The sequence below is a fragment of the Hesperophylax consimilis genome, chromosome 19, assembly GCF_061612785.1.
Source record: "Hesperophylax consimilis isolate HC1 chromosome 19, BYU_Hcon_1.0, whole genome shotgun sequence".
Taxonomy (NCBI): Eukaryota; Metazoa; Arthropoda; class Insecta; order Trichoptera; family Limnephilidae; genus Hesperophylax; species Hesperophylax consimilis.
The window spans coordinates 4,505,893-4,525,415 of record NC_142854.1 but is presented as its reverse complement, the minus strand read 5'-3'; the positions used below and the strand labels follow the sequence as shown (position 1 = coordinate 4,525,415).

The window sequence follows — 19,523 nt, the reverse complement described above, 5'->3', positions numbered from 1 at the left end:
AGTGGATATAGTTGGAAAGTAGCTGGCTATTAAAATATTTATTATTTATTAACGCCCTAAAGGATTTTTACACAGTAAGTTGACAGTATATGTATGTAAGTGTAACATGTACATGGATAAAATAGCTAAATATAATTTATTCATAAGGTAATTACAAAATAAATTTATGTAATATACTGATATGTATTATAAAACAAATGTTTAAAAAAATAATAAAAATAATGTCTGTTGTATCCATAGAGAAAAAAACTAATAAGTAATGGCAAAATACCAACGCCGTAATTAATATTGAATTTAAATAATAGTAATTGAAATGGTAAATTAAATCAAAGTATAATATACAATCAAGTATGACCGTACATGCATACAGTCATTAATATGCGTGAAATAATAAGATCACCAAACACAGCCAAATTCAACCTAAGGCCGAATGGGGTGGGGGAAGGCAGTGAAATCAGGAAGAGGAAGGCTGTAAAGTAGCTGGCTATTCATTCTGGTCACCAAACACGGTTAAAGCAATTTCAAGCGAGTTTGAATGCTGAATGGGTTATCTGTCACCACGGCGCGCGCGCGGTACCCAAATTATCTATTCTAACACTAACTGCGGCCCTGTGGAATAATTCCACTTTATCTCCCGACGATACGGCGCCCGTATCAAACTATGTTGGCGTCAGTACTAAAATTACACACATTAAAGACGGACGTGAACAATTTCGACTTTTTAACTAATAGTAAATAAACAAAAATCTAGTGACTTATTATTGATTTTATTGGAGTGATAAACAAAACATGTAAGTATAAACTAGTTTTAACCGTGCTTGTATGTTTGAAACAAATTGTACAAAAACAGTTTTTGTTATTGTTTTATTAATAATATTTATTGATAAAAAAAAACGTTTTATCATTATAGAAAGGTTATCGCCACTTGGGTGCATATGTTATCAGAACCGGTTTACAGTTAAAGCTTGATCAAAAATAAACTTGCCTGTTTTCTTGTTTGTATGGTAGTCGCTTGTCGTCAGGCTCTATTGTATGTAACACTTTGTTACTTGTATTCTCTTCTGTTTGTTTGTTTTCTATTCAGCAATTTTCTTTTATCACAATTTGTGTCTTATTCATAAACTAAGTACCTGCCTATTTTTTAACTGATTTTAATTGTAAAAATGTATTGTTTTCACCAACTCATAATCAAATAAATAAACAGAGGATTGTCCTATAAAATTTTGCATCAATATTATTTATTACTATCTAACAATAATCAGATTATTTATTTGGAAATTTTAAAAATGAAGACTGCATTTACAGAAAAAAGTTTAAAGGCCTTAAAAATAATATATTGTATTTATTTAAGAACTCATTCAAAACCATTATGACTAAAATTAAGGCGATGCACTACGTCGTTTTATATTTTAAATTAAGCCGCTATCAATAACAACCCTTACGTAGATGGCGATAAGGTTTAAATTCCCGATTAACACCATCCGCCTGTTTTAATTTATGCAAGAAAAAAACATGGCCAAAAAGTGCCTTTTATTTTATTTTGTTGATGTTCAGGCATAATTTTTTTTTTCGATCATTTTATATTTTTTTATTTTTTATTTTTTTATTTATTGAATATACAAACACATTACAATAATTTACAAATGTAGATATTTTGAGGCTGATTGCGAAAAAATTTGAAATTTTTAACAAAAAATTACTCAACTCAATTGAGAAATTATTTCTCGTGTTTGAGTTGGGGAGTGTTGTGAGTCATTATGGTTTATAGGTTGTAAAATTTCACTAGTTGATGTAGCTAAAAATTAACAAAATAGCTATAAAACTAGATGATAAATTCGATAACACTATATAATTAAGAAAATAAGAAATTTAATTACAAACTAAAAAATAAAAAATATAACTTAAATAATATAATAGTTATTAAACTTAGAAAAAATAAAATATAAAAATATATAATTAAGAAAAATAAGAAATTTAATTACAAACTAAAAAATAAAAAATATAACTTAAATAATATAATAGTTATTAAACTTAGAAAAAATAAGATATAAAAATGTACTTATTAGGTAGGTACTAAATAATAGTAGGTAGGTACAGTACTGGTAGTAAATTGTTCAAAGACCGAGCTTGCAATCTTGTATGATAATGGGTACTTAATAAAATGCAACAACAATAAACGCATATTAGCATATATTAGGAAGCGGATAATATAACTTTAGAGGATATGTATTTTTTTTTAAATATTAAATTTTGTTTATATATATATATATTTTTTTTTATTAATCATTAATCAATTTTCCTAAATTCATAATGTGAATTTAGGAAAATTTAATCAATAAAAATTACAAATGAGTTCATATAAACAATTTTTTGAAAAATGTATCCAATGAAATTAAAACTTGTGATTACCGTTGGGTTTATCTAAAAGTTGTTTGATTTGTGATTTGAAAGTTTTGTAATTTTTTTCAGTTTTAATTTTATCCGGAAGGGCATTAAACAATTTTATACCTTGATAAGTATAATGGTGTTGACCAGCACTAGTATTACATTTAGGAATTTCTAAGTTACCACGTGATCTAGATCGGTTACTTATTTTTGTAGAAATTGTTGAATTGAAATGGTCTTTATGAATTTGTAACAGTGCATTCTTTTTAAAAATTTTGTTTAAGCTAAGAACCCTAAACGAGTCAAACAGCTCTGTGGTTGGAAATATCGATGGTTTTTTTAGGATAACTTTCAGAATTAACCTCTGAACCTTTTCTACAGGTGAAAGGTTAGTTTTGAAAGTCCCTCCCCAACCGATTATACCATATTGTAATATGGATTGGGCAAGAGAAAAATATATAATTTTAATCATATTATATGAAAGGATGTTTCTCAATCTAATAAATAAGTAAATAAGTTTCCTTACTCTGGTTGCCGTATTTTGGACTTGTTCGTTCCATTTTAAGTGTCTATCTACTATGATACCCAGATACTTTATACTATTTTTGCATGTTATTGGTAAACAATTTACATTACCGCATTCTTTTTTATTTTCACATTGTGATGAATGGATTTTAATGGTTATATTGTTTTCAAAATTTTTTTCCTGCAAAGAGAATGGGATGAAATATGTTTTCTCGGTATTTAGTGAGAGACAATTTAGGTCGAACCATGTTTTGAGTATGTTTATATTGATATTGGCTATCCTCATTGTTTCCTCCCATGATTTTCCTTTTGTGATAACTACAGTGTCGTCTGCGTAAGATATGATATCTCCAACAATGGGAAGAGTGAACATTTGATTTACATATATAATAAAAAGGATTGGACCGATGACAGTTCCTTGCGGAATGCCAAAAGATGAGGTTTTGGGTTCACTAAGGGTATTATTGATTTTGACATATTGGAATCTCTCTTTTAGGTAACTTTGGAACCATGATAGTACTATTCCGTCCAATCCAATTTGTTTTAGTTTCTCAGTGAGTTTTGAGTGTGATATGCTATCAAAATGCTTTGCGGAGATCAATGGAGATTCCAAGACACTTTTCTCCATTATCTAATTTTTTCATTATTGTTGATGTCAATTTAGCAATCGCATCCTGTGTGCTGAGATTGTCCCTAAATCCGAACTGGTTTGGGCTCATTATCTTCTTATCTTTTATGTAGTTGTTGAGTTGTTTTTTAACAATTTTTTCATAGATTTTAGCTATATTTGATGTGAGTGCTATGGGACGGTAGTTAGAAGTGTTTTTTTCGTCACCAGTTTTAAAAACAGGGGTCACAATAGTCTTCTTATAATTGTTCGGGAATATGCCCTTCTTCAGACTAACATTTATTATATGAGCAATTGGTTTGCTGATTATTTCACGTACAGTTTTTAATGTTTTTACAGTTATGTTGTCGTAGCCAGGGCTCGCTGATCCTCGTAGACTTATTATAGCGTTTTCAACTTCTTTATCAGTTACTGAAGCAAATGTGTGGAAACCTTCTTCAAAAGTTGGGTTTAGCTCTGGTTGTTGAGTTTGTTTTTTGTCTAGGATAATATTACTAGCAAGATTAGCGCCGACATTAACAAAATAATCGTTGAAGATATCACCACAAAGTTTTGGGTTTTTTTGTGTCAGTATTGATTCCTTGATGAGTAACTTCTTTTGGAAATTTTTGTTTTGTGTTTTTGTTGGTTATTGTTTTGATAATTTTCCAGAACTCTTTGCTGTCTTGACCAGCATTTTTTAATTTATCACGAAAATACTTTTCTTTAGTCAGTCTAATTAAAAGCGTAAGTTTGTTTCGATATTTCTTGAAGAAAGTAGCGATTTTTTCGTCGTTAGGGAATTTTTTAGACTGGTGATAGTATTTTTCCTTATTTCTGATTGAAATCACTAATCCATGGGTTATCCATGGTTTTATTAATCTGTGTTTAGATTTTGTTTTAGAACTAATTATTTGTGTAGAAAGGTTTATGTGATTTAGGAAAACAGTTTCGAAATTCTCCGCACAAGTATTTGGATTTTCCGATTCAGTTATTGATGCCCAGGTTTCCATCTTAAGATTTGTTTCTAAAGTTTTCATATTTAAATATTTTTTTTCTTGTTTTTTTTTGTCATTTTTGTTGGGGTTGGTACTTTTTTGTCTGTGTTGTTAACGAATATACAGGTGTAGTGGTCAGTTATGCTGGTTTTCCATAATATCGACATGTTTTTTTCAGTATTATTTGAGTTGCACCATATGTGATCGATACAGGAAGGGATTTGTCCACTGATATTTCGTGTTGCATTATTTATATATGATTTATAGTTTAGCGAAGTCATTACATTTATATAATCATCTTTCGTTTTGTTTTGTACCCAGTGTCCGATATTAATGTTAATGTCACCAACAATAATATTAAAGGTACTTTTTTGACTCAGTAATAATTTTTCGATTTCTATAATGAAATTTGTGGGATTCGATCCGTGCGTCCGGTAGATGGCAATAATATGGTACATAATGTCGTTCACTTTTACACTCAGTTGTAAACAGTTTGCTAATTGCATTTTAATTTCTATGACAGTGACATTGTTATATTTATTTAGAATGAACACCGCTATACCACTGGTTTTATTAATATAGGTAGTTGACGAAAAGTATGTGTAATTCGGAATACTGTACAGTGTGTCAGCGTTATTCATATTTAAGTGCGCTTCTGTTAAAACAATGAGGTCCGGTAATGTTTCAAGAAGGTTTAGTGTTACTACAAACTCATCTAGGTTTTTTTTTTAACTCCGGATGTTTTGGTGCAGAACAATGAAAGCACTTGGGACTTTTTTTAGCAGATCTCTACAATGTTGTGAATCTTCGCAAATGTGCTGTGAAACATCTGTTAATTTGTCAATTTCCTCGCCTAGAAAATCATCCATCACTTATTCATAATCGATTCTCTGTTGAGCTGTGATAACCATTCGTTTTCGGTAAGTACATTTTTCGCTATTCGCACTGTGTTCAGTATTGTTTTTTGTTCCGAATAAATTGTTGTTTATAAATACCTTAATTCGCCATATTATACAATAAAATCATAACCGAAAATGGGTTCGTAATTAGGAGATTTTGAACTTTAAAGCAGTTTTCATAGGCCTTTACACTATTTTTTTCTGGGCTTATAACTGGGTTCTTTTTTTCTTTCTTTGTTTTTTTTCTTTTTTTCTTTTTTTCTGGGCTTAGACTTATCTAAAAAATACTCGATTATTTCAAAGGCCAAGATGAATTCTACTCGCAGTATTTAATTAAAGTATCTGAAACATTTCTAGGCGACCAAATTTTCAAACCAAAAACACATGATTTTGCATTACTACGTATGGCATCGCCTTAAACTTGTTTTAAATTTTAGACTTCTGATACATGTGTGGAGATAATTTAAAAATAATAATAATAAGTTTCAACAAAACCAATTTAAAAGAAAATTAATGTCGCCAATTAACATAACGCGATTTTAGTCTTAGGCAGACAGACGGTTAACATAGACAAACAAAATTGATTATCTGCCGTACAAAGAAGAATCTCGATACTTTATCAACTTTGCCCGAAGTGGGGAACACGATATATTATAATTTAAATCATCTTTAAAAATGTTCATTTTAAACAAATGCCACTACACCTCAATGGCTGTGACAAACCACGCTATATTCTCGTCGTTTGGCATATTTCAGCATATCGCTTGCCATAAATTCCCATTGGTAGTGTATTGCGGTATGCAATAGGCCAAACCATCATGCGTGTAGCGTAATATGTCTCCACCACCTTCCTCATCTGTGGTGTGTATTTACTACACATTGCTTCTAATAACTTTAATAACTCTATAAATATAATAAATTCTGGGTTCAGATTTTAGGTATTCCTCCGCTATACATTTATGCACTGAATCAAAAATAATATATTACATGGTTTTCAAATTCAATTAAATATCAGAGTTTTTTGTTAAAAATCGGGAACAAATACACCAATACAATCAACCGTGTGATACTAAATACGCGAAGAGTGTGCGAGGAAATGACACGCTATTGATGTCCCGCTTTAATTCGCTATGCGGGAACATGAGACATCCACACTTCTGCAGTTGTAGTTTTTGATTTAGACCATCGATACCTATTACGCACAGCTGTGTTGGTGCCAGGCGCGCCGCTAGCCAGTTGGCCACGAACCGTCGTCGTTAGATGTGGACCCCTCGCACGTTTCTTTAGCATCTGCCGATGGTTTTGTCATGTTTTCAGCAATTAAATTACAATTATTATCACTTTTGATATAAAATATAATAAACATAATCGATTAGCTATGAATATTCATATTTATCCGATATAAAATCGCTTATGTTGAGATGTGTATTGACTACACAGCACCGTAACGCGTGTATTTTTTAGCACAGTAAGGGAAAGGTTAAAAGAATACTTTGTATGAATAACATAAGTACCTACATCTGTTTCTATTTGTACATTTAAACACTGTAATATATTATTTACTTTACTTCCTTACTTTAAATATAAAATGTTTATAGAATTTTGAAAGATTGAGCACATTTCGGATACACAGGCGTGTAGGTACAACATTACACACTTCTGTTGGTTTATGACGTCAGTGCTTAAGAGGAAGCTACAAGCCAAAAATGTGTATATTCTTGGTATATCTTATATCGTAAGTAATAGGCATTAAAATCGCTTGACAAACGGAGTTAGAAACGTTCGATTTGAAGCATAAAACTTGTTTTTATTTATTTTGTAAATAATTTTATAAGAAAGCAAAAAAGTTAATCAAGTGAAACTGTCATAGATAATCTTAGCTATAATACTATATTTTTAAAATGTTGTTTCCTTTATGCTTTTATACATTTCTATTGAAAAAAATTTTTTTAATAGTTTTTCATTTATTGAGTAATTTATTTTTTATTTGTATTCTACTCAAGCGAAACGATAGGAAAACCTTTAATTTATCTAAAACATATTTTTTGTATTCATAATGTACACCAATTCGTTATAAAGATTAATCGAAATAGTGATTTGGCATTAAGCTTCGCCTTACGAGATTTAAACCTTGTTTGCATCGTTCATTTCACTACTGGAGCTTATTTGGCCATATTTTGGCCAACTTGCAAAACCCGCGAGCTTACGCTGCCCAATATGTGGCCAGTATGAAGAGACATATTAAAAAAAATAGGAATTATTTCAAAAGTTCCCCCGTCTTCGTAACTTCAGTAATCAAAGAGCCAAAAGTTTCACACGGCAAATGATTTCACTGTTTTTCAACAGATGTCTCGCATCTCTCCACAATACATTAATTTAAACAAAATTTGTCGATACTGTTAAAATTCCCGTGAATGTTTATTATACACTAATTTTCTTATGGATTGTATTTCAAATGTATTCGTTTTTGAATTCTCTACTTATTTAAAATTATATCAAAGTCCTAAAATTAAAAATAAGGTGTGAGAGAGTGAAGTTTAATTTGCACCTGTCAAATATGTCAATTTTATGTGCCGTACCTAAATTATCGTTTGAATTGTGCGATATCGTAACTTATGCGATTTTAAATACCAATTCAGTTGGAGTAATTCATATCAAAGAAACAAATGCAATCTGATAATATTATTACTCCAGCGTCTGGACGGTGTAGGCCCTGTGATTGGTCAAATTCAAATTGTGTTTAAATAAGACTTTAAAGATTAAGACACCATTTCATACTGAAATAGAATCGCCACATGTAATACGATATTTCTTAAAAAATATCGTTTCTGCTCATACAATTTTTGGATAATATCGAAGAAAATATGTCTTAGAAAGTTCATAATCCATTGGATTAATTACATTACAGTGAAAATTATCCACAATTACGTGATTACGTTTGACGTTTGACGAAAAAAGCAGGCGTTAATTCAATATGGCCGATTCCCGATACGCATCGCGGCTAGGTGGCCGACAGAGCGCCCCTCTGGCGGTGAAGAAACGAATCAAATGACTGGCGCGTATATTTAAATATGCAAAATTACTTGAACATCAAGCATTTAATAATAAGATTTCTTCTGGAAGTTTAGTTCTACTTTGCAATGGCATTTTTCATTATTATTTATAATTTTTTTTTGCTTATTAATTACATCTGATTTTATATTGACATGTTTTCTAATTTCTAAAATTTCTAAATTATTTATTTGCGATGCTTTAATCCTGAGTGAAGTATTTTAAGACCTGAATTTTTATCGAAAGTGTGATTCAAAAGATGATTTGCAAACTCATATTCACTATTTCCATTTAGAACCCTGAGATATTTTTTAGTTCTGACTTCAAAGTTTCTATTGGTTCTACCTTTGTAAAATAAATTACAAATCCAGCCCAATTGAGTTTATAAACTCCTGATTTTTTTTGTTTGATTTTCGCAATCTATATTATTAAGAATATATTTATTCATTCTGTTATTAGTGTAAAACGCCGGTTGAATAGTACCAGGAATGTTTATATATATCATTTTAGAAGTGTCGTTATCCACAAACAGAATTCTACGCCATTGTTTATTTATATCTTAAGAACTAGGGTAAAAATACCGTTTGAAGATAATATGTTTAATTATTTTATTTAGTATTTCAACTATCAATTTATTAGAATAACCGTTATTAAATGTTATTTGTCTTATGAATATATTGTTTTATGGTTATATGCAAAAAAAAATTTCAGGTCTTAAAATACTTCACACAGGATATAAAGCATCACAAATAAATAATTTCGAAATTTTAGAAATAAGAGAACATGTTTATAAAAGTAGATGTAATTAACAAGAATTTTTTTTATAAACTCTCTTTTAAATATTTTCCCACTTAACTGGTCTTTCATATTGTAATTCATAATTCTTATAAACCCAGCCTACTCTTACCCCTCCCCCCTCCTTCCACTTCTTTTTTCCAATTGTAATCTATATTTAATTTTTGACTTCGGTGTATACTTCGTTCATGAAACATGTATTGGTTGTATATAATAAAGTGAAGTTAAAAAAGTTATTTGTTTTTTAATAAAATAAAGTTTAATCGGATAACATTATTTTATCTATTTCCATTGTATATCAATGCATACGTACATAATAAAATGTAAACATTATATTTATTTATTAATTGGACAATTTGCATGGCGCCGCTTTTGTGAGATATTACCTCAGGGGTGCTATATTGTAATAATCTACCTTTATATATAGATTTTTACTCTCCTGATGAAGGTGTATATATAATCTAACTTTAAACTTTATTAGATACAGTAACAGTTTTAGGAAAAGAATTACCACCAGTTGGAGTAAAATTCACACCTTTTAATTAAACCGACTGCTAATCACATTGCACCATTACCCTCCTTTTATCCATAAACACGGGTACAATTAATCAATATGTAATAATGTATTATTTCAGTCAAATTTGTTGTAACTATCTTTAATTGTTGTGACAAACTATACGATATTGATTCAACTTATAGACATTGACGGTTATAACACATATTTAAGCACTGCAAGTCTCCTATGAGCAAATTATATTAGGTACCATAACAGTTAATATCAGTTGTAGACATGTAGTCAATAATAGTGTTTCATTTGAAATAATCCATCACAAATACATAAAATTTCATTTATTCAAACAACTGTCATTCTTATTATGCCTAAATTGAGCATGTTATTATTCATTAACTCCTTCCTGTTCCGTGTTTTAACAATATATACTCACCCTCTCTCTGTGAATGACCTAATATCTATCTATTAAATGTAACTGTTGTTAATATCACTTAAACTGGGCGCAGCCCAACCAAGTGCCGCCCGCAGGGGCTAGCAGCAAAAACCCGCGGAGCGGGTTTTTAACTGCTAGTTTACATTATTATAAGATAATTTTAGTCGGGTAAATTACGATTGAAAAAATGCGTTTTTTAGGTTTTCGTAACTACATTCTACTTGTTTTAAATAATTTAACGTTTTATAAAAACATATTCTTAAACCTTGTTTTAGTCCCATTGAACTTTAGAAACATGTTCACAAAATTTCCTTTATTATTATTTTTTTTTCTTTATTCATGAAATATTAATGTGTACAGTTTTTACATGCTTTTCGACTAATCGTGGTTATATATTATGTACCATTTTTGTTAACAACATTTTTTTAATAAAATCTACGAACTGAATATTTATTTATTTATTTATTTATTTATTTACACATATACGGCACAACACGTGCCATTAACATAATTGACATACTTATAATAGTACAACAACATGAAGAATAACAGTATAATGTTAGTAAAATTTAAGAAAATAGGTAAAAAGTAAGGTAATAAGTAGTGTATAAAAACTATAATGTATAAAAGTAAATTGTAAAGTGAATAGTTTAAAATATAAAGTATTAAAGTACAAACCATAATTTATTAGGAAAAAGTATAAATAAAAATAAAAATATAAAGATTGAAATAAAACAATAAAATGTACCAATAAGATACCTATCTCAAGGTACCGACAATGATTTAAATATAAAAGTAATAAATCCTGGATTATGTTAACCGATATGATAAATTTTACAAGTACTTATGATTTCAAGTGCATTAATAGTTTTAGAAGTACTGGTAGGCATATTATGTTTACATGATGTATTTACGTGGTACTAGCAAACAAATTTAGTTTAACGCATCTTTTGTATGAAGACAGATTACCGGCAGCGTGATCAATATTAGCATATTCATTGCCTAAAATATGCAAGCGATTGATGGTTGAGTTTTGTTCTGCGTTCGTCATAGTATTGTCACAGTGAAAAGGTGTTTTGAGTCGAGTCGGTCTACTAGGTACATGGTAATTTATTAATGAGACCAATTCAGGGGAGTCAAACCAGTTATTGTTTATTTTAAATAAGAAAATAAGATCATTGAGTATTCTTCTATCTTTTAACGATAAGAGTCTCATTTTTTGTAATAAAGATTCATAGTTTATGTCAACCGCAGGAATACCTAATTTGAAATTAATTGATCTGAGAAATTTGCGTTGGATTCTTTCAATGGAGTTTTCATGGCTTTTGTAGAAAGGGTTCCATATGGGGGAATTGTATTCTAAATGACTCCTAACCAGAGTTGTATATAGTATTTTAAATGTTTGGATATTTTTAAAATCTTTACAAATTCTTACAATGAAGCCCAGAATTTTCATTGCTTTACCCGTTATTATATCAATGTGATTGGTAAATAGTAGTTTAGAGTCGAAGGTTATTCCAAGGTCCCTTATTACAGGTACTGACAATAAACTGTGATTGTTAAAAGAGTAACTATATTTGATAGGGTTTTTAATTCTAAAGAAACTCATGATTTGACATTTTTTTATATTAAGTGTAAGTTTGTTAATGGTACACCATTCTACGAATTTTATAAAATTGGATTGGAGGGACAAGCAGTCGTATATATTTTTTATGATTTTATATATTTTCATGTCATCGGCAAATAATAATATGTTAACATCAGTGAATATGGAAGTGACATCGTTTATGAATAGTATAAACAATATTGGACCAAGGTGCGAACCCTGAGGCACACCACTAGTGGCTTCAAATTCGTAAGATAAGTGTTCTTTAATACAGACAGTTAGTACACGTTTTGATAAATAATTCTTAATCCAACATAATAAATTACCACTTATTCCTAATTTAGACAATTTATTTATAAGAATTTTAATGCAAACCTTATCAAAGGCTTTACTAAAATCCGTGTAAATTGAATCAACTTGTTCTCTATTAGCAAGAGCACCAGAGATAAAATGTTCATACAGTGTAAGGTTAGTTAAGGTAGATCGTCCAGAGATAAAACCATGTTGAAATGATGAGATATTAAATTTTATGCAAGAACATATTTTTTGGAGAATTAACTTTTCAAAAATTTTTGGTATTGACGATTGTATGCATATTGGTCTGTAATTTTCAACTAAAGACTTGTCTCCGCTTTTGAATATAGGAGTGAGAAAGCTATTTTTCCATATTTGTGGGAACTTGCCTGTTAAAAGTGATTGATTAAATAGTAGGTACAGAGGGTAAGAGACACTACTCCCACAGTTTTTTAGAAATACGGGGGGAATTTTATCTGGCCCTGAGCACGATTTAGGTTCCAGTAGTTTGATACATGCTGCAATTTCTTTAATCTCAATATGTATCTGAGATAGTTGTAAATTTATATCGGACTCAAAGTTTGGAATGTCTTCATCAGGGATATCTGTTTCATATACATCCTTGAAAAAATCTGCAAACAAATTGACAATATCTTTGATTTTACAGGAAGTTTTCAGTTTATAGTGCATAGTTTCAGGTATGCCAAGGTTGTTGTTATTTTGAGCTTTACAATAGTTGAAAAAATATTTTACATTGTTACCAATCGAAAATTCCACATTCTTAATGTAATTATTATAACAAATGTTTGATAATTTATTACAATCTTTTCGCAGCTTGCTGAAAATTATAAAATCAGAAAGATTTGTTGTTTCTTTGTAAATTTTATGCGCTTTTTTCTTCTCAATTACTATGTTAATGAGGTCCTTGCTAAACCAGCGAGGGAAATTTGAAGATAGTTTATAACTAATTGGGACAAAGTTTTCTATGGTTTTATATAGATGATCGTAAAAGGCTTTAATATTCTCATCGAGATTACCTCCTTCTAGTATAGACCAGTCAGTGTTATATAGATAATCGCGTATTGCAACATAATTGGCTTTATTAAAGTTAGGATATTGTGTCTGGTTTTTAATTTGGCATTTTATAGGGTTACACAATACAGTAATATCTAAAGGTGGGTGATGAGAATCAGGGGGAAGAACTGAATCGAGTGACTTTCCAACCGCAGTTGACAAGTCGGTACAAAGAACAAGATCTAGTAATCTATTATTGTCATTTTTTACATTGTTTAATTGAACTAGGTTAAGGAAATCACATAATTCAACTATTTCTTTTTCTGTGTCAGTTAAGCTAGAGTTTTGGGATAATGTAGAATTGTCGCGGGTACCCCAGTTGATTTTTGGTAAATTGTAATCACCGATGATAGTGATTTTACTATTTGGAAATTTAAACGACAGTTGTTCAATATCCTCGAAATGACTTTTGTATACACTTATATCTGATGATGGCGGAATATAAACACTGCCTATGATATTTTTTTGATTTTTGCCGTTTAGTAAAATGTAAACTTGTTCCACATTAGAATTTTTGGTTTTCAGAAGTTTTGAAGGATGTATCTTGTTGACAGCTATCATGACGCCACCGCCTCTAGATTTAGCGCTGGTTTGTTGACTTCTGTCAGACCGGTAAATATGATGGTGGGGTAGACCAAGCTCAGCAGAGTTGATGGATGGTTCCAGCCAGGTTTCCGTAAGAATGAGGATGTCATGTGGCAGTGTTGGGGCATGTATTTTAAAGTCCTTAAGTTTAGTTTTCATGCCTCTGACATTTTGGTAATAGCACTTCAGTTTGTTTACATTGTGTCGTTTTTTGGAAGGGTTGTAACAATAGTTGGTTTGGAGTTTATGTACTTTATGGTAAGGTTTGGTTCACCATTCTCTTGACGGAACAATAACTGCTTTCTAAGCTCCACCAATTGATTCCTTTGGAGGATGGTTAAGTCATTACTTGCTTTGATTCCGTCTTTAAATTTGGTGCTATTACGTAGGAGAGTTCTCGGTGCGATATTGTTTGTAAATTCCAATTTAATTGGACGATTTTTGTTGGCAATTTTCTTGGCACCCAGTCGGAATACTTTGACGTTGATTAGATCTAATGACGGGTCGATAGCTTTTATAGCCGAAGAAACTTTATCTCTATCTTCCGTAATGATGACTGCCTTTTCATCAGACAAGCTCTCGGGAACGTTATATAATATGACGTTGTTAGATCTGATGGCCCTATCTTCCATTTCGGTGACAATATCACCCATATTAATGTCAATCGGGTTGGTCCTGCTGAGTTGCGTATTATTTTTCATTGAATTTAATTCTCCTTGCATTACTCCAAAATCGACTACCAATTCTGCAATCGTAGCCATAAGTTCGGTTGTTTTTGGTATTATTTTTACGATATTTTCCTTAGAGAATTTATTGCTAGGCTCATGAACGATTGAGATCAATCCACTGATTATCGCATTTACTTTGGTAATGTACTGCGAAGCTTTATCACTCAGAGCCATTGTTATTTTTATTTTTATTTTTCTTTTTTTTTTTAAACAGTTGTGAACCCCTGGATTTTTGGTAGGGCGTGTAAGTACTACCGCTGGCGGCGCGGGCGGTGTAGATGCGGGCGCGGGGGGCTTATAGCAACTGTCACTTGATTACACTAATCCTTGTTTTAAACACTTTTAATGCACTATATACTTTTCTGACAATTAGTAAACTTTAAGCCAGTGTTAATTTAATATAATTAGGTGAAACACTTTAAATTTAATACTTTTTATGACTGCTTTAGATGATTTTGTTAGGATAAAAATAATGCGTGTGCACTCTCCGTATTGTTGTTATTCTGTTATTATTGATTTAGTTCTATAATTTAGCCTAATTCGCCTAGAATTTAGTTGCTGAGTAATTCTAGGCGCAAGTAATATTGATCTTTGAAAATTGACTTGAATATAAATAACAAAATATGGGTAAATTCATTGGCTTAACGAAAGTTAACAGTTTTTCTGTATATTTGGAGTTATGCTAGTTTGATGACAGCGGGCGAATTCAAAACTAAACGTACGAAAATGGAAACACATATATCATAAGATCCACAAAAACCAGTTTTAGTCATTATTGTGTTTTTAAGTTTTTTTTTCTTTCATCGCTAACCGCTTGTACACCAGAATGTACAATTTTATACATTGAAAGTCAGCCTTGCCTTTCGGCAAAGTAAAAACATTATATATTATTATTTTGTACCTCAAAAATGCTCCTAGCATACTAAAATAAATTTTATTAGCTTGGCAAAGAAATGATATATCCTAATAATGTCGTTTTGAATTGCCAACGTATTGATATTATCTGCGAACAAGTGTTCTGCCCTTGTGGAAGCTTTATCGATCTTGCAATTATGGTCTTCCATATTACTTATGTTCATTGTGAAGGAAATTAAGGACGAGTTGTTTCGAAGAATTTGAACAATTCATCAAATTTCAACGTTCATTTTCGGGTTCTGTGAAAGTCCTATTCAAGTTCTGTTATTATATCATTATAGGCTAGATGCTTGACAGAACTGAAATAAAACAGAACTTGAAAAAATGTTTCACAGAACGTTGAAATTTGATGAATTGTTCAAATTCTCTGGACGGGTTGTTTCACAGAATTTAAACAATTCATCAAGTTTTGTGAAAATTTCAGTTTTATATACAATATTATAACAGAACTTGAAAGTCAACATTGAAATTTTATGAATTGTTCAAATTCTATTACACAACCCATCCTTATTTAGTTTCAAGAAAATTTTATACAACAATAAAATATCTTTAGATTTCATTATTTGACTTTTGTAGGAAAAGTTTTGGAGAATAATGATTTCTTCGAGGATCAGTTATTATATCAGCTATTCCGGGAAAACTTCCTATACATAATATACACTTAAAATACGATCAGCAGATGCACGGCGGAACGCGCGCAAAATATACCCTAGCACACTATAGCTATAGACTACTATAGAGTATTCGGTCGCGGGAGCTCGGAGCTCCGAAGGTTATGCCGAAGTTTAACAAATCATTTATTACATTAAATTCAGCCACTCAGGTGATAAACCGAGGAAGAGTATATTTTAAGAGTGTATCTGTGTGCCGAAATATGTTAAATTATTTTCTCTTACTTCGGGTGAAATTGATCAAACGTTTTCACATATGGAAATTCTTTCTCGAACAGATAATCAATTGTATTGGCCATCTGGATCGTTTCGATTGACAGTTTGATGATCTCAACCCTATAACTCCGTTTAAATAATTCTTTGGTGTATCTGTAAAATTGATTCAAAGTGCTCTGCTTGAAAACAACAAATGAATAAGGAATTCTGTGTTTAATGATAGTAGATTGTCATTGAACCACTTTTTAGTAACCTCTACTTCACGATTGGCTACATTGATTGTGGTGTCATCATCGAAGGATATAAATGAACCCTGATGACTGATGAGGCTTATGTTGATCATTAAATAAATTCGTGGTTATATACAAAGTAATTATAGTTTCATTTAAGAAAATTTGTATATTACAGTAAAATCATAAACGGCTCATCTCACTATTGAATTTGTGTGCCGAAATGTGCAGCAACACAATTATTATAGTAAAGTATAAAAAATACATGAAAACTTTATATAATATTGAAGACATAATAAACCTATACAATTATTAAAAAAATAAACTCCATGGTTGTTCAAACTAAAATTACAGCTGGGCAGTAGGTACTTACGTTTAAACTTGGCAACAATAACATTCTACTGACTAAATAAGTATTACAAAGTTCCTGTATTGGATTATCAGCAAATAACAATAAATATAAGCAAATTATGTAGACATTAATAAGAAAATAATTATAACAAATAATAATACGTCCATTATTTATTTATTATTTTCCCATTTGATCTCTGGTGATTTGACATGTTGTTCTTGTATTGTTTTGTATTTATTTTGCTTATATAATGAACTTACATAATGTTGATTGACTAGATGATCATTTGTGGAAAAGTGAGTGGAAGGGTTAAGTTTTTCCTTTGGGGAAGATTTAACCCGGACAACTAAATCGGAAGTTTATATAAAAATTAAATAAGTACATTAAGTAGATAATAATAATTAGTAAATTAGGTAGTAATAAATTAGGTAATAAGTAATAAGTAATTAAGCAATAAATTAGGTAATAATAAGTACATTAAACAGATAATCATTGAGTAAATAATAATAATTAGTAAATTAAGTAGATAATCATTAAGTAAATAATAGTAATTAGTAAATTAAGGAGATAATAATAAGTAAATTAAACAAATTATCATTAATTAAATACTAATAAATAGTAAATTGAGTGGATAATAATAAATACATTAAACAGATAATCATTAAGTAAATAATAATTATTAGTAAATTAAATATGTAAATAATAACAAATTAAAATAGTAAGTAAATATGGATAATATCGATTGTAGGGTTTTCCTCCCTGATTTATGACATAAGCGACTTCGCTAACTTGTAATTCTTTACTTTCCACAGATCAAATACTAAGAAAGATGTCCGGGGAGGTGGACCAAGACTTGATCGAACAAATTTGGGGTTCAGGACCAGCCATTGAAGAAACAACCACAAACAGCAATTCAGGCAATGTCACAGTTACAAAGGACGACCTATGGGGAACTGTCACAGTAGAAACAGGAGACGTGGACCTCACAGACCCCGATGCCGAAAACACCATCGATTCTGTAAACGAAAATCAAACAGGGCCCGTCTCCAGCTCTGGAGGAAAAGGGGTGCTGATTAAAGACGATCTGTGGGGAGATGTGACAGTGGAGAGTGAGGAAGATGGTGACCAAGGAACAGATCCAGAACCTGGACCCACAGAACCAGGAACTGAAGAGAATGAAATCCCAACAAATCCAGACGAAGATGATGACAGAATTTATTTTGACGGCCCTACTTCTGCAGATTAACATGACAGACCAATCGTTGTATGACTGAAATTATATTACGAAAAAAATACCATGTTTACTCTCTTTATTATTTGTTATGCAAAATGATGACAATAATATTATTTACAAGTGACATACGAATTACTGTAGCTTTAATAATTGAATTAAATGTTTGTTTTTCAATATTGTATTATTTTTATAAAACCTCGTAATGTAACTGGCAATTTCGAGACATAGAAGCCCGAAAAATGACCCAAGTTATTAAAAATTTTCAGACTTCAACAGAAATATGTTTTCCACCTCACTTTATTTTAGATAAAATGTTAGGCAATGGGTTCACACACTTTCGTCATTCAACGCGTTTCCTGCAGCCATTTGATTTTTATTAATTAGGAAACCTGTTATTATTTCTTTTTAATGCAGCAATTTTTTTATTTTATTTTTATTTTAATCATTTTACGCCCATTTTACGCCCATTTTACGCCCATTTTCATTACATTGTTAGTATTGTTACAATATCTTTATACAATCACGATACACTTTTACAGCTACTAACATAATATACAATAACACTTTATCTAAAACATGTTAACACCCCAGTGCCGGTTCTCCTGGTGAGGTGTTCACAAAACATTACTTCAGTTACTCATTATTTTACACTCTCTTTTTGTTTTTTTTATCTATTCACTTATACACACAGTTTATAGTTATACATATTGACATTGGGTGCAAGTATTACAGATAGATGTTCCATATATAAAACGTGGTAGTAGAAAATTATGTGATATGCAACTGTATATACATGATTGACGCTTATGTAGTAATGTTCTGTGAACACCTCACTAGGAGAACCTGTGCCGAGGTGTTCACATGGGTGTTATTCTGCCGTCATAGGTGGAAACACAATATCCTCTTTGGGAGTCTCCACCGTGGTTCCACCCATGGTGGCAGTATTCTACATTATTAGGTTAGAAGTTAGAAGCTGTGTTGACATGTTCATCATAATATTATATAGACACAATATAGTAATTTGAGTAAGTTACGTATCAAAATGTTCTGTAGCCACACTGTAGTACAAGAGTACACATACATTGTACCTACTCATAATATCACAACAATAATAAATAATTTAAAAATGATTCACCAAAGCTTGGTAACTAAACATAACTTGATTGACAGCCGTAATATAGTACCATGTTATGAATACTAACCAAATTCATTTTTAGAAAACGAATTTTATAAAATATATTATGATAAAACTATACTAACAGACCGAACGATTAGTCATAATAGACCTACAAAATTACATTACATGACAAAATTTAAAAAAAAATAACTTATATCATTGATGTCGCTATTCCAAATTCCTGTAATATTCAAAAAACTGTTTCTGAAAAAATAAGAAAATACACATATTTAGGAA

At 30.6% G+C, this 19,523-nt stretch overlaps 1 protein-coding gene across 3 annotated transcripts; it reads left to right on the top strand.

The window, feature by feature from the left end:
- Positions 1–657: 657 nt before the first annotated feature.
- Positions 658–18,283, top strand: LOC149414689 (uncharacterized). Of its 3 annotated transcripts, none has more exons than XM_089643266.1 (2): positions 658–791; positions 17,688–18,283. In XM_089643266.1, exon 2 carries the CDS (start codon positions 17,705–17,707, stop codon positions 18,119–18,121), a length of 417 nt encoding a protein of 138 aa, XP_089499392.1. In that variant the 5' UTR covers positions 658–791; positions 17,688–17,704; the 3' UTR covers positions 18,122–18,283. The 3 variants fall into 3 exon arrangements, with proteins under 3 accessions (XP_089499392.1, XP_089499395.1, XP_089499394.1); XM_089643269.1 differs by lacking the exon at positions 658–791 and adding an exon at positions 1,008–1,030; XM_089643268.1 differs by lacking the exon at positions 658–791 and adding an exon at positions 1,104–1,126.
- The last annotated feature ends 1,240 nt before the right edge of the window (positions 18,284–19,523 follow it).

What these genes read in the sequence shown, in the direction of transcription:
- LOC149414689 (XM_089643266.1), top strand. Translation starts at nt 17,705, where the DNA reads ATGTCCGGGGAGGTGGACCAAGACTTGATCGAACAAATTTGGGGTTCA.